Source organism: Pygocentrus nattereri, chromosome 24, assembly GCF_015220715.1.
Source record: "Pygocentrus nattereri isolate fPygNat1 chromosome 24, fPygNat1.pri, whole genome shotgun sequence".
Classification (NCBI taxonomy): domain Eukaryota; kingdom Metazoa; phylum Chordata; class Actinopteri; order Characiformes; family Serrasalmidae; genus Pygocentrus; species Pygocentrus nattereri.
The window spans coordinates 21,346,162-21,362,636 of NC_051234.1; the positions used below are offsets into that span (position 1 = coordinate 21,346,162).

The following is a 16,475-nucleotide window of genomic DNA, read 5'->3' on the forward strand; positions in this document are numbered from 1 at the left end:
AAACATCTACCATGCATTTCCACTAACTGGCCTCTTTATTAGAAATACCCATCATATACTTCTACTCACTGGACATTATATTAGAAACACCCACTATGTACTATAATGCACTGGCCACTTTATTGGAACCCCCTACCTTCCAGTTCTACTTTCTGTCCATTGTATTAGACGCCCCTATAATCAAATAAAATTCCTATAGCAAAATATCAAGAACACAAAATTGAACATGTAGAAAACCCCAGTAACAACACCAGATGGAGAAATCAATTGGTCATTTTGGCCCAAGGTTGGCCCAGAATTTAAGAAAAATATCTCAGTGGCCTGCATTCACATTTGAGCATATTTGTTTATTTATTTAGCCATTTCAGCGTGTGGTGCCAATAAACCCCAAACATACAGACAGTGCCATGATCATTGATTTACAGTCAGTAAAATAAAACAACATGAATATATCATTTCTAACTCATTCCATTCCATTGCATAGCACCTTAACTTCCTTTCCTATGACAGTGAGTAGTGGAGTAAGCTATAGGAATAGTGCATCTTTGACATGTTCACAGTTACGTGGACTACAAGTTCATATTTGAAATGCATAGAAGATTCAAGTGAGCTTGTACAGAGACTGTTTAACATGCAATATCTCCAAGCATGGACAACATCATTCATCTCCAACGGATGCCCAGCAGATAGCAGCTGGCAGCCCAGAGCTTGGCAGCAGCGGCATCATCATTGGCAGCCCTAGAGCATGGTGCCAGCGCACAGTTACTGTGGAACAGAATGAAAAGGAAAACGTATTAATCCAGAATGCTGAATTAGATGAGAACAGAAACGTACACAGTTATACAGAGAGACAGATAAAAGATCAAACTCACTGTAAGTGGAAACTTAAAGCAACATTTCAGTCTTCTGTTGTAAGCTGTTATAAGCTATGCAACATATTTTCTATATGTTTGTAGACAGTAGTATGTCAAACAGTGTCAGGAACCACAAGCAAGTCTATTTTAGATTACCTAACAACTTCATTCCTGCACAAGGCATCAGCTAATGTTCTTCCACTCACTGGCCATTTTATTAGAAACACTCACTAGGTACTTTCACTCACTCAGTGGCCACTTTGTAACAACTTGGCACGATTTGAGGCAAATTTATGATGATTTAAACATCCAGTTAGCACCAGATTTGGTGGGTATGTGATTCCATTACTTTTTAGTGATGTTAGCCTCATAGTTCCAGCGCCAAACTGCAGGAAAGGTACATTAGATTTTTTGCCAAATTATCCTTATGGCCTTTTTATGCTGCCCCCTAGTGGCCATTCTAACAGCAGGCTGGAAATGGACTCAGATATTTTTAGTAATATGGAATACATTTGTACCCATAACTCTGTTATCAGATTAACCACGACACTGATTTCTCTTTGTGCGTGATGTTGTGACTGTGCTGGCGAGAAACCCCTTCTGTGAAATAATTCATGCCTCTTCACAAAGACTTGAAGTGTGATATGTGGCTTACTTGCTCTCCTATGAAGAGGAAAATTGAGTTTGCCTTTAATTTTGTACATCCTTCATACTTCCATCAAAATATTCCCTCATTTGTATTAAAGAGAAAAGATAACTCCCTGCAAATGATTGGACTAATAGTTTTACATGTAAGTGTGTAATGTTTGCATGCACAACAGCAGCTCTGTGGTCTTAAACTGACCATTGTTTAAGGTCAGAAAGAGGCTGATAAATTGCACAGATGGGTTACAGTCTGTAATTCTACACCTATACAGTCAACATGTAAGGTGTTTCTAATAAAGTGGCAGTGCAAAGTAAGATTGACTTTTTGATATTTTGTAGATTCAGTCTTGCTCACCTGTAGTAGCCCCCAGTGAGCAGGTCTGGGGTCAGGGCACAGTAGAGGCTGGTGTATGCTCCCTCTGCGGGAGTTCGGATCAAAAAGTCAAACGTCTTCACAAAGAACTGGAGGGACTTCTTCATATGTCGGACCAGCGGAGTGTTCACCATCCCCGGGTCAACTGCACAAACGGTCACTCCTAAATCTGCCAAGAAGAAAAGCCGAATATTTTTCATTTGAATTCATTTTATTATTTTTTTAATATGCCAGTTTCTGAAACTTTGCATGACTGCACTCTCAGAAATGATGCATTGATTATCAGCAAACTTTTTGAGTTCACTATTTGATTTTTTCCCAAATTATCCCTGTATCCTCTTTCTGCAGGCCCACTAGTGGCCATTACAACAGCAGACTGGAAATCAACTCATTAGTAATAGTTTAGTATACAGTAGTATAGATGAGGGCAAAAGTCCCTGTCCTTTTACACTCAGACTGTACAAGTCATGGGCATTGTCATAAGAGGGCCTTCAGGACTTAAGCCCTGAATCTTTTGATGCCAGCACAAACTATTTTTGTCCATTTGAGTATCTGTCAGGCCCCCCCTAAGAACCCCTTCACACTAAACACAAAGGCAGTGAAGAGAGACATTACGTTAGACATGGTCATACATTCTGTTTTCTGAAAGCAGATGAGGAAGGAGGTTGAGCTTGTAGAAGAACAATCTCCAGCTTTACATGTTTAAGGGTAGTGAAGGGCAAGACAGGACTGTTCATATTACATAGACATGAAATTGTGAAGATTTGAAAATATTCAGCTAAATTAATTTAGCCAGCTAGGTAGGTAGTTAAAATACTTTAAAGTAAGGTATATCCTGTGCTAAACGCAATCTTTAGGGGCAGTCGTGGGCTGGAGATTAAGGAACTGGCCCTGTGACCGGAAGGTTGCCGGTTCGATCCCCAGGGCAGACAGTCCATGACTGAGATGTTCTTGAGCAAGACACCTAACCCCCAACTGCTCCCCGGGCTGCCCACCGCTCTGAGCAAGTGTGTGCTCACTGCCCCCTAGTGTGTGTGTTCACTAGTGTGTTTGTGGTGTTTCACTTCACGGATGGGTTAAATGCAGAGGTGGAATTTCCCCAGTTGTGGGATCAAAAAAGTATCACTTACTTAAGAATTTCTTGATTGTACCTCTGGTGGTTCTAATAAATAGCCACTCTGCATAGCTTGAGCTAGGTAATGTGGCTAAAATGTTTACTTTCATTACTCATGAAATATTTACCCCACCTAAAATAACTGTTAGTTAAAACAGAACTGCACCAATTGATATATATATATAATTGTTTATATATAATAATGCACTGCCTGATATCTGAGACATTTGTTTTATTTTAGTTTTGAGATCATATTTAACATATTTTAATAATTTAATTTAATTCTATGTTGAGGAATACATGAGGGGTGTTCTAAGGCAGAACAGAAAAGCTGTTTTTATCAGATTTATCACTATCTGACCACGGCTCCTATCACCACCATTATAAAGAAATCTGTCTGTAGGTTTCTCTGCAAATTAAGCACTTCATATTAACCGACTCTGAACGACTTTGTTTGTATTTCAAGTATGAATTATTGAGGGATTTTGAAATATTTAATCCTCTTTATGGATTAAAGTTAATTAACCAAATGCGTTGTAATTAATAGCATGTTAGCCCGCTTCCCTGGTGCTTGGTGCTTTCATAACTTTGCTTGGTTGAAGATGATTTAACCTCACATAACATTACTGAAAGACATTTTCACACAGAAGTTCAAAGGTAATCTATGCTCTGGTTTGATTTATTACATCTCAGAGATGACAGACATGAGGACCATAGGGATGAGGGCAAAGGAAATACATAGAAAGCCAAGGGGAAAGGCTAGCAGAAGTAAGGGGATTGGAGAAGATAAGACTTCAGTGAAGATAATGGAGAGAAGTGAGAACACATTTCAATAAACTACAGTTTTTACTTATTTGGTCTGTGTTGTTTAAACATATGGATAAAGTAATAGGACTGCATGTGCATGTGTGAGTGCACCTGCTTTTTTGCTGATATTGAATGGCATGGATCATTCAGCAGAATACTGAAAACATGGCTTAAGGATTGCTTTTAGTTACGCATCAATGTTAATTTATTTATAGAATGTGTAGATAACAGTAATTCATTCTCTCTTGCTGTCATTTGCTGTGCTGCACAATGTTCTAGGGTAGATCTTACCCACAAAAGGCTGGTGTAAAGGCAAGTTTTCATTCCAATTAGGCTAAAACACACCTGATTCCACTGCTTCAGTCAGTTTGTCTCAGGCTTCAGACAGTGTGAGTCAACACTGGGCCTTTTTGGATAAGATTGGACACCCTTGATTCATTTTTGTCTCAAATTACCTGAAAATGGTGCATTTAGCGGATGAAAATAAATAGATTCATAAAAAGTTAAATGAATAAATAAATAAAACCCCTCCAGACAACCCTACAGAAGAGATTTGGGCTAGGCCCCTAGTGTCTCTAGATCTTAGCAGTGCCCCTAATACAAGCGCCCTTCAGCATTCATATTGGGTGGGTCAGCTCGGGTCCTACAAGCTTCAGTGCCCTGGATTGCCACTGTTCAATCCTCTGTGAAGATTTCCCTTTAGTAACTCCGATCTGTCATGGATGTACGGTTCACCACAGAGCTGGAAACCCGAGCAGTACAGCATGGATAATCTATTTTAGAAAGCGTCACATTCTACGTATAATGTGGTTATTTTGAATGACAACCAAACAAATGTTAGGGTCACCAAAAAGTTGGAAACCAAGTTTCTTCCTTTCTTTCTTTTGTTCTTAAATAGACTTGCAACTGTAGGTTTCATAGCAAATAGAAAGCATGGTGGGTAATGTTACAGCTTTATACATTGGGGGTGGGGTTTGAATCCCTGCAAAGTTAGTATGGATAGTATTTAGGCTGCCTTGAGAAAAAATTCTGAACCCTACTTTTGGTTCCTTCTGAAACATGATAACACTATCTCTGTTGATATGAATGTCCAGCAATATGCTGTGTTTTACATGTTATATTTTTGAAATTCTTTGATGGCTCTTGAAAGTGTCTTTGTGATAGGTGGCTTCTCTTTTTTCAAGAGAATGGTAGTGTCATCATTATAAACAGAGCTTCTTTTTAGTGTAGCCCAGAATACTTGTGGTATAGACATGAGACATCTGCGCTGCAACATAAGACTGATCCATTAGCCATGCACTTACATGGAACAACTGCTTCATCACTTTTTACTCCAGGCCAATAAGCAGACACCAAAAACTTTGCCACTACTCTAAAATGTGAGATTGTCAGATCTTGTCAGATGTACTGCTTCTACATTAACTGTGCACTTTGTGTAAATATTTACCTTGTACTTCGACTTTATTAGAAACACTAACTTTGTATTACCATCTGCTGATCACTTTACTAGAAACACCTACCTTGTTCTACTGCTCACTTTATTAGAAATTAAGTGACCCTTATTAGTCCCACAACGGGGAAATTTCACCTCCACATTTAACCCATCCCTGAAGTGAAACACCACATACACTCTAGTGAGCACACACACACACACTGGGGGGCAGTGAGCACACTTGCCCAGCGCGGTGGGCAGCCCAGTCCACAGCTCCCGGGGAGGAGTTGGGGGTTAGGTGTCTTGCTCAAGGATACCTTGGTCATGTGCTGTCGGCTCTGGGGATCAAACTGGCGACCTTGCAGTCACAAGGCTGGTTCTGTAACCTCCAGCCCATGACTGCCCTGAAACACGTTCCTTGTTCTTCCACTCACTGGCCACTTTATTATAATCTCATACTTCCACTCACTGCTCACTATATTAGAAACACAGGAATGTCATTTGTGTGTTCCTCTTACCCTCTACTCTTTTGGCCAGCTCTCTGCTGAAGAGAACATTAGCCAGCTTGCTCTGCACATAGGCCCTCACTGGATGGTATGTCTTCTCACTGTTGAGGTCTTCGAAGTGGATCTTGCCCATGGAGTGAGCCAAAGAGGACACATTGATAACCCTGGATGGAGCCGAGTGTTTCAGGAGGTCCATCAGGAGGAAGGTGAGGAAGAAGTGGCCTGCACAGGATGACCAATCCATTACAAATGTGGCAACATGTTACTATATGTCAATGATTAGTTGCTATTGTGCTTCTGGTGAGAACGTACAAACAGAATTTTTGTTGTAACCAATCACAACATTGTTCATTGCTGCAGCATCCTGACAAAACACAAACATTCCTGGTAAGTGTTTCTGAAGGTATTTTGACAAATGAAGGTATCCGCATGAGCCAATACATTTTTGGTGACCAAGTATCACAATCACAATGTCTAGCAACAAGCACTTTGTCCATATTTTTCATTCTAAATTATACACTATATTCACTCCAAAATTTCCATTGTCTTCCTTAAGTGGAAATATATTTCTGATAACTGTATAATTATTTCATTATCAGTAGCATATATATTTATATTTACATATGCATTTGTATGTAAAAGCTTGGGGTTAATTTACATGATTTCTCGACTTTCTTAGCGATAATAAGTTAACACATCCTCTACAGGGAGAGCACTGCTGCACATTTTAATCTACAATTACTGTTTATTTAAATAATTTAGCAGAGCGGAAAAAAGTACATAAAATGGGATTTATGCAAAGGTTGTGGTTATATATATTTTAGATTTTATTTTTTCCAAAATGGTAAACTTAGCAAATAAGTAGAAAATTTGTAGGAAAAAAATGTAACATTTGCAGAAATATGTCGTATTTAGATTTGTTCCCTGTATGCAATGATGTGTTATCTTATTTTCACTTAGAAAGTCATCAAAACATGTAATTTGACCAGGGGTATGTAAACTTTTGCATACGACAGTATTCATATTATCTGTTGCTCAAGATTATGAACAGGTTAAATGATACCTAAATGATTGACTCCAAACTGCATCTCAAAGCCGTCTTCTGTTGTAGCATATGGACACATTGCCACACCAGCGTTGTTGATCAGGAAATGCAGAGATTTTTCAGCTGAAAGACAAAAATATTTTAAGTATATCAGAGCAATGGGACATATTTATATATAATCCTGTAAAATAGTTGGACTAGGCTTTTTGACTGATGTGTATGAAAATGAAACCAGCCTTGACCCACTGTTGTAAAGGCGCTCCGCAAATTCACAGATTGATCTGGTATCTGACAGGTCCAGTTTGTGTGGAACCACAGAGGCCACTCCCACATCTCGAATGATTTCACTGGCTGCCTGCTCAGCCTTGGCCATGTCTCTGCAGGCCAGGATCACTCGCGCTCCTGCACACAAATACATAGACTGTCAACTGAGCAGAGGTGTCAAATCCAGGTCCAGAAAGAAAACAAATTCTACCCAGAATTTTGTTCCAACTGCCTGATCGCCTCTGTGACTTCATTAGAAAAGCCACACAGCTGGAACAAAATCCTGGGGAGGATTTTTTACTTTCTGTACCTGAATTTTACAGCTTGGCAACCCAAACTTAATCCCTTCAACTGCAACTTTATTATGTGGTTAGTAATGTTAAAATATGCAATGTGGTAAACATGCTATTCAGGCCTATTGAGTTTTGTGAAATAAAAAATACGTGTCATTTTTAGCTCATTATTGTTTAATGGAATCATCACGCTTCTTGCATTGTACTGAAAGTATTATAGTAATGCTCTTATTTCAATGTTCATTTTTGGTTGGAAACAAAAGGGTTAAATTCTTGAAATGCACAACACAAAACTACTATGCAAGTTGCAGTTGTATGCAAAAGTTCAGGTACCCCTCAACAAACAACATGTTGAATATTTCATGAACATTGAATATTTAAATGAATATTTAAGTGTGTTCTCTATAGAGGATGTGCTACAATATTTTCACTCAGCAAATCAACATGATTTGACTTGGGGTGTTTAAACTTTTGCATATGACTGTAGTTATAAAACTGTAAAAAAATAGAAACAAGTTAGTTGCTGTAGACAGTACTCACCCCTCTTAGCGAGGTCCTTGGCCGTCTCTTTGCCAATTCCTGAGTTTGCTCCAGTCACAATAGCAGTTTTCCCATCTAACCGAACATCTGATGACCAGCTTTTGATAAAGAGCTTCCTAAATGTTAAAAATTAATATGATAATAACATTTATACTTCAATACAACATACTTTGCCATCTACATACATCACCCATAATTTTTTTAGTTTTGACATAATTTGAAAATGCCTGTTGCCGTTTACATTGTGTATAAATTTCACAATGAATGGACCAAAACAAATGGCCCAAGATCACTTGGAAAAAGTAAAGTTTTCCTTTTTCTGTAAAGTTGTCATTTTGTAGATATGTATTTACCAACACACACACACACACACACACACAGAATATACATTTCTGATGAGATAAATATCTTATATTCAATACACACTTACACATATAAAGAGGGAAAAGGTCAAAGTAAAGTAAGTGAAAAAACAGGGGTTTCCAAGACAGAAAATGACCTGGTAGACCACCAAAACTCTCCCTTATATATACATATCGCTGTTTTCAGGAGAAAACCTCGTATCTCCAAAATGGTAACTTTACAGGAGAAGGAAAAAACCTACTGTAGTTTTAATGAAAGTCAATGGAACCAGACGTCTTTCCAAGTCATTTTGGGCCGTTTCTTTTGGTCCATTCATCATGAAATTTACACACAGTATAAAGAACAACAGCTCGTTTGAAATTATGTCAAAAACTGAAAAATGGTTTTACAACGTTTTCTTCCGACAGCAGTGATATGTAAAATATATTACATTAACATATGTAGTACAGTATAAATAAAGTCTTACCTTAAACCAATCATTGTCCTTTGAGTGTTCAGTGAACTCCACTGGAATACGATGAGAGTTGTATTTACACCCACTGAAATACTGTGGATCTTTATAACAGAAGAAGTGCACAGGCTAAAACTGATCTGTGCAAAGTTCTCTGGAGTACTTAATGAGTCTTATGATGCCCGAACTCATCTTGTATTCTGACCAAAAGAGGTCACTCAGAAATCCCCCTTTGCCTTTTCCTGAGGTCAGAACAAATGGATCAGCCCTGGTGGGTAGAAACTCAGGGCTGTTTTTGTATCTCATACACATCTGTGTAATACACAAAACCAGCATAAACAAAGGAGACTGTGTGACTGCATATTTGTGCCTCTCTTCGGCAGTGATAAAGACACAAAGCCACTGCCTCACACAGAGCCAAATTCAATGTGTTTCACACTGGGCCCTGGTTTCATAAGAACTTGTATGTACGTCAACTGAACTTGAAACAAAAATGCAAAAAATGTTATCTTGGCATGTAAATGTATAATAAATGACGGCAACATATCATCACTACGCAAAAGAAAACCAGTATCTAGACATTTTGTGATTTTTAGTTTTCTGCATAATTTGAGCTCAGCAGATGCTCACATACACATAATTACACATACACATAATTTAAACTCAATGCTTTTGATATCATGTTGATTGTAAATAAAAACAGTTTTAAGAAGTTTCGAGAATGATGCCTGATGTTCTGCCAGAGAAGGCTGTAGAATATAAAGAATTAACTTTAAAAAATGTATCATTCAGCCTCATATCTATCTATCTATCTATCTATCTATCTATCTATCTATCTATCTATCTATCTATCTATCTATCTATCTATCTATCTATCCATCTATCTATCTATCTATCTATCTATCTATCTATCTATCTATCTATCCATCTATCTATCTATCTATCTATCTAGGCCTTTGTTTTAGTTGCACCCATTGCTAGCACATATATGAACTCAAGCATATAGTCAACTCAAGCAATCACCATAGACAAACACTGGAAGTACAATGGGTTCCACTGAAGTGACTTTAACCATGCAATTTCTGATAGATCTGCTATAATTGTGAAATGCAAGCATCTAGGAGCAACAACAGTTCAGCTACACAGCAGCAGACCACACAAACTCACATAGTGCTGAACGCTGAAGCATGTAGAGTTCCAGACTTCCTCTGGAAGCAACATCAGTAAAAGAGCTTCATGAAATGGCTTTCTAAGGCCAAGCAGCTGTACACAAGTCTAAGATCACTATGGTTTCATAAGAACTTGTATGTACGTCAACTGAACTTGAAACAAAAATGCAAAAAATGTTATCTTGGCATGTATATGTATAATAAATGACGGCAACATATCATCACTACGCAAAAGAAAACCAGTATCTAGACATTTTGTGATTTTTAGTTTTCTGCATAATTTGAGCTCAGCAGATGCTCTTTACATTTTATACTGGTTGGACCAATAGAAATGCTCCAAGATTGTATGGAATAAAATCTTTTTACATTGGAAAGATTTGCCCTCTCCTGTAAAGTTACTTTTTTTGGGACAGTTACTATATCTAATATTTCTAATGGGATGAAATTATATTCAATCTATTCAATACACACATTTTAAACTCAACGCTTTCAATATCACTTTGATTGTAACTGTACACAAGCCTAAGATCACTATGCACAAGGCCAAGTGTCAATTGGAGTGGTGTAAAGCACACTCCCACTGGACTGTGAAGTTGCTTGGGACAAGCATATTACGATAATTATATACACAATTCTGCAACCAAATTAGTTCTTTTAATGTCTTTATCACAATCTCCTTATAGGAACTTTTAAATGTGAGGTATTTTAACAGTGTTATCAGTTTTTTATTTCATACAGTTCTTTGTAAGAACATTTTGAACCTGAGCACTAAAGGAGCTTCAGGAGCAGGTCCATCAGTGAGAAACGTGAGAAAGTCTTAGCTCCCTGTCAGAGGAGAAAAAACTCAATATTTAGAAATCCACCTTGACCATGTGACAAACGGTTCTGAGAGGAGATTTTAAGTCAAATCATCTCAGGTGACAATGGGAAACTCTGCATTTTCACAGCTTCATGTTTAAAAAAATCCGGTGGTTTCCAGCCAAGCAGGAGGAGCACCTGTGTCCATATCTGGTTTTCTCCCTGATACTCGATCCAGTACAATCTGTTTGGACAAGGGGAACATGCAAAAAGAACATTAGAGTCCAAGAAATGACCCCACTGGTGATCCATCCTTCCATCATTTCCCTGAGTTCTCATTAGGAGAGGGAGATCAACACTGAAGCTGAACACTGAAAACTGTTGAAATAGCTATTTTAAAGTCAGCGTGAATCTGAAAACTTTCACACACTTCCATTCAGCACTGTGGCACATTTGTGAGTGAAACAGTATTAAAGAGGGTCTAGGAGCTAGCTGAGCATTTTCTCTCCATGATAGGTATGGTGGTGGGAGGGCGGGGTCAAGTATGATATTACTGGTTAATATATAGGGGATAGATTTACTAACATTGCACATGGTGGCAAACTCCACTTGTTGTCAACCACCTGTTACTGATCATGCAAAAGACAGAAGAGAGGGTGGTGCAAACCCCACCTCAACATCAGCAGCTCCTTCAACCTGTTGCAGAGCCTGATGATTCTACACATTTCTACACAGTGGAGTCCATCCTCCCATCATCTTTAACTACCTGGCTTTCACCTCTCAAGGGCAAGGCAAATTCCAGCATATAATAAGGATAGTGGAGAACATGATTAGTGTGTCAATGCTTCAGGACATCTACAAGAGCAGGGTGATGAACTGTGTTGACAAGATTACAGCTGACCCCTCTCACTCTGGACATGACCTTGTCCAGCCATTTTCCTCTGGTAGAAAATTTAGGGCCATCAAAGTGAGCATAACCAGACAAGCCAATAGAGCTCTAGCCCTCATCAACCACAGTGGACACCTTGCGCTTTTAACTCCTTTCACACTGGCTCTTTATTATTGACTTTTTTATTTTTCATTCTATTTATTGTATTTTTACTTTATTTGTGTTTTAGTTAAATATTTGTCTATGTGCTTGTCTGGTTTGATTAGTATGTCACATGTCATACATTGCTTGTACGTGCAACATACTTGCACTGTAATTCTGATTCTGATCACACACTTTCTCAACAAGTAGTAACTAATTTACATTTACATTACATTTACAGCATTTAGCAGATGCTCTTATCGAGAGTGACTTAAAAAAGTGCATTGTTGTCCACTCAGAGAAAGTATCTTAGCTAGTTATGAATAGGTCAGAGTAAAAGCTAGTCCTGAGCTCAGATACTGCTAGAAACAAAAGCCTATGTTGATACATAGAGAAAAAGAAACAGAATTAACCATAGCGCAACACAATGTTTCAGTAGGTATTTCACTTAGTGCTCACTAAAGTGTTGTAAAAAGAGGTGTGTCTTTTGAAGACCATGAGAGAGTCTGCTATTCGGATAGCCAGTAGGAGTTCGTTCTACCACCTGGGTGCCAGGACAGAGAATTTTTTTTTTACTTTGTCATTATTCTGAAAAAGTAAGTCATTATTTTAACATGAGTTACTGTTAGAACCTGAAACAGAAGGCCAAAATTTGTGTTTTTCATTTCTCCCTACCTTGCAGACCTTTCAAATGAAAAGCACAAGAGCCAAAAGCACAGTTTTACTGCGCTGGTAATGTGTTGTTTCTGAAGTTGCGTGTACGTTTTTCAACCAGAACTTTATCTGCTGCATCTGTACCATATAATTGATTATCACTGACAATATTTTTGTGTCATATAATGAATATGGTCTATAATGAATATATCTATACTGACGAAAACATACGGAAAAAATGCAGGGTTTACAATGCACTGCTAGATAAACCAGGATATGTGGGGATTGGATGCTGGAATGCTGGTCAACCATCGTGACCATGTTGGGTGAGCAGCTAAACCAGCACCAGACCAGCATAAACACTAGCATAAAGCTCAAGACAAGATGGAAAATTAAAGGTCAGTGATTAAGAAAGAGTGGTGTTACTAAACAAAACTCATTTCCACCAAAATGTCCTCCAGGGGCGCAATTCTACTAAAGTTTATTGTTGGTAATTGTTAGTGTTTATTCTTTCACCACATGTTAGAGGCTACTGCCTCCTTTTTGCTGTCACTGGTGAAGAAGGTCTGACTTTAATGTGCCTAGAGCAAATTTACGCTTGGTGCAAGGCTATGTGCCATGAATTGCTCAGATTAAATTGAGCAGAAAATGTTATAAGTGGCACCTCCTTATATCTCCACCCACTTTTTGCACAATCCTCCCCATTTATGTTACACATGTCAAAACCTTACTATTCAGTTTTCATCCAATCAGTACTTCTCCTCAAAGTCCACTAGAGGGCGGACTGTCTCTGCCTTTAATAACTATATGACAAAGAAAATTGTATAAAGTGTGTTTAACACATAGATAGAGATAAATATAATTAAAATATACATAAAACATATTATACACACACACAAACACACACACACAACTTCTAAACCGTTTATCCTTCTGGGTCTCAGATATATGTGTATAAATGACCAAAAACATGTATTTTTGCTTTATTCATCAAATAAAGAAAACAGTTCCATATATAAAACAATGAACACTCAAGAACCCTTTGCATGATTAAAGGGTTCTTTGCATCATGAAAGTATCTATCAGACTGAAGGAGAATGTCTTGTATACGGTTCTACATAGAACCTTGTATGTTTTTGAAAACGGTTCTATATAGCACCAAAAAGCGTTCTAGTATTGTTACGATACAAGCTTGTAACAATGGAACACTTTTTAGTACTACATAGAACTGTTTCCAAAAAGGTTCTATATAGAACCATCTATAGTACTTTCTTCATCAAAGTACACATCCATCCATCCATCCATCCATCCATCCATCCATCCATCCATCCATCCATCCATCCATTTTCCAAGCCGCTTCTCCATCAGGGTTGCAGGGGGGGTGCTGGAGCCTATCCCAGCAGTCATCGGGCGGAAGGCAAGATACACCCTGGACAGGTTGCCAGTACATTGCAGGTTAAAGTACACATTAATCATGCAAAGGGTGCTTTGAGCGCACATGGTTCTATATAGAACCAATTTCTTTACTAAAGAACCCTCTAAGAACCATCTTTTTTTGAAGTCTATTTTACAACCCCAATTCCAATGAAGTTGGGATGTTGTGTAAAACATAAATAAAAATATTTAATGTTCAAACAGATACATTTTATTGTTTTTTGCAAATATTCACTCATTTTGAATTTGATGCCTGCAACACGTTCCACAGAATTTGGGACATGGGCAACAAAACACTGGGAAAGTTGAGGAATGCTCAAAAAACACCTGTTTGGAACATTCCACAGGTGAACAGGTTAATTGGAAACAGGTGAGTGTCATGATTCGGTATAAAGGGAGCATCCCTGAAAGGCTCAGTCGTTCACAAGCAAGGACGAGGTGAGGTTCATCACTTTGTGAACAACTGTGTGAGCAAATAGTCCAACAGTTTAAGAACAACATTTCTCAACGTGCATTTCATCATCTACAGTTCATAATATCATCAAAAGATTCAGAGAATCTGGAGAAATCTCTGTAAGTAAGCAGCAAGGCAGAAAACCAACATTGAATGCCCGTGACCTTCGATCCCTCAGGCGACACTGCATTAAAAACCGACATCATTCTGTAACGGATATTACCACATGGGCTCAGGAACACTTCAGAAAACCACTGTCAGTGAACTCAGTTCGACGCTCCATCTACAAGTGCAAGTTAAAACTCTGCCATGCAAAGCGAAAGCCACATATCAACACCCAGAAACGCCGCCGGCTTCTCTGAGTCCGAGCTCATCTGAGATGGACTGACATAAAGTGGAAAAGTGTCCTGTGGTCTGATGAGTCCACATTTCAAATTGTTTTTGGAGATCATGGACGTTGTGTCCTCCGGGCCAAAGAGGAAAAGGACTGTCCGGATTGTTATCAGCGCAAAGTTCAAAAGCCAGCATCTCTGATGGTGTGGGGGTGTGTTAGTGCCCATGGCATGGGTAACTTGCACATCTGTGAAGCACCGTTAATGCTGAAAGGTACATACAGGTTTTGGAGCAACATATGCTGCCATCTAAGCAACGTCTTTTTCAGGGACGTCTCTGCTTATTTCAGCAAGACAATGCCAAGCCACATTCTGCATGTGTTACAACAGCGTGGCTTCGTAGTAAAAGAGTGTGGGTACTAGACTGGCCTGCCTGCAGTCCAGACCTGTCTCCCATTGAAAATGTGTGGCACTTTATTAAGCGCAAAATATGACAACGGAGGCCCCGGACTGTTGAGCAACTGAAGTTGTACATCAAGCAAGAATGGGAAAGAATTCCACCTACAAAGCTTCAACAATTAGTGTCCTCAGTTCCCAAACGCTTACTGAGTGTTGGTAAAAGGAAAGGTGATGTAACACAATGGTAAACATGCCCCTGTCCCAACTTCTTTGGAACGTGTTGCAGGCATCAAATTCAAAATGAGTGAATATTTGCAAAAAACAATACAGTTGATCTGTTTGAACATTAAATATCTTGTCTTTGTAGTGTATTCAGTTGAATACAGGTTGAAAAGTATTTGCAAATCATCGTATTCTGTTTTTATTCATGTTTTACACAACATCCCAACTTCATTGGAATTGGGGTTGTAGTATTTAAAATGCATTTTGGAATTAAACAAAATGTTTGAAATGTTTCTCAAATATGAAACATTTATGTTCCTTTACTTCCTGTGATGGACTGGCGACCTGTCCAGGGTGTATCCTGCCTTCTGCCCAATGACCGCTGGGATAAATGTGTGTGTGTGTGTGTGTGTTCCTTTATTTCTGCTCCGTACACCATGTCACAGAAATGACTGGGTGTCCTATGGAAGGTAAACCTTCTGCTGACCAGTCATAAACTCTTGCTTTGGCAGAAAAAGCAACACTTTCTTGAGTTGGTTTCTCGTCCCTGCGGAAAAGCAGGCTGATTGTGTCTCTGTAATCAGACTTGAACCTTTTTATGTGGCCAAACACAATAGCTACAGCCCACGTACCTCACTGACCTTATGACAGCTGGTAGCCATTCAGAGCTGTAATTGCAGGTTTAACGTCGACGCTGGCGCGGGGAAGAATTTGAGGTTTTACTTCATGTTCAATTAGTGATGCTCTCACTGTAAACAGCTTATCTTAAAAAAGATCAACGCCCCTAAGTCTCACACTCAGAGTTGTTTCATACAAATTATCTTTATTTCCCATAATAGAAGGTTCCAGCTTAGCTCTTTTATATGTCAAACATTGATTCTGAATCATACATATATATTCACACATACACACACACACATATACATATACACACACATACACACATATATATATATACACACATACATTATATGTATATATATATATACATATATATATACATATATATACACATATATATATATACACATATATATATATATATATATATATATATATATATATATATATATATATATATATATATATATATATATATATATATATACACATATATACATATATATACACATATATATATATATACACATACATACACACACATACACACACACACACACACATATATATATATACATATATATACATACATATATACATACATACACACACACACACACACACACACACACACACACACACACACTTCTATATACAAATGTAATGCATGTCCAA

General features: G+C 38.2%; 1 protein-coding gene across 1 annotated transcript; it reads right to left on the minus strand.

Annotated features, from left to right (window-relative positions):
- Positions 1-326: 326 nt before the first annotated feature.
- On the minus strand, positions 327-9,883 carry si:dkey-73n8.3 (uncharacterized protein LOC100150965 homolog). Its single transcript, XM_017717960.2, has 8 exons — positions 9,855-9,883; positions 8,703-8,743; positions 7,874-7,989; positions 7,023-7,178; positions 6,795-6,899; positions 5,744-5,953; positions 1,855-2,041; positions 327-765 (listed from the first exon to the last, which is right to left on the minus strand). Exons 2-8 carry the CDS (start codon positions 8,714-8,716, stop codon positions 663-665), a joined length of 891 nt encoding a protein of 296 aa, XP_017573449.1. The 5' UTR covers positions 8,717-8,743; positions 9,855-9,883; the 3' UTR covers positions 327-662.
- Positions 9,884-16,475: the final 6,592 nt, after the last annotated feature.

Coding starts and splice junctions, on each gene's coding strand:
- si:dkey-73n8.3 (XM_017717960.2), bottom strand. Junction 6,900..7,022: donor TGCGGAGCGCCTTTACAACA/GTGGGTCAAGGC, acceptor TTTGTCTTTCAG/CTGAAAAATCTCTGCATTTC. Junction 766..1,854: donor CTCACTGGGGGCTACTACAG/GTGAGCAAGACT, acceptor TCTGTTCCACAG/TAACTGTGCGCTGGCACCAT.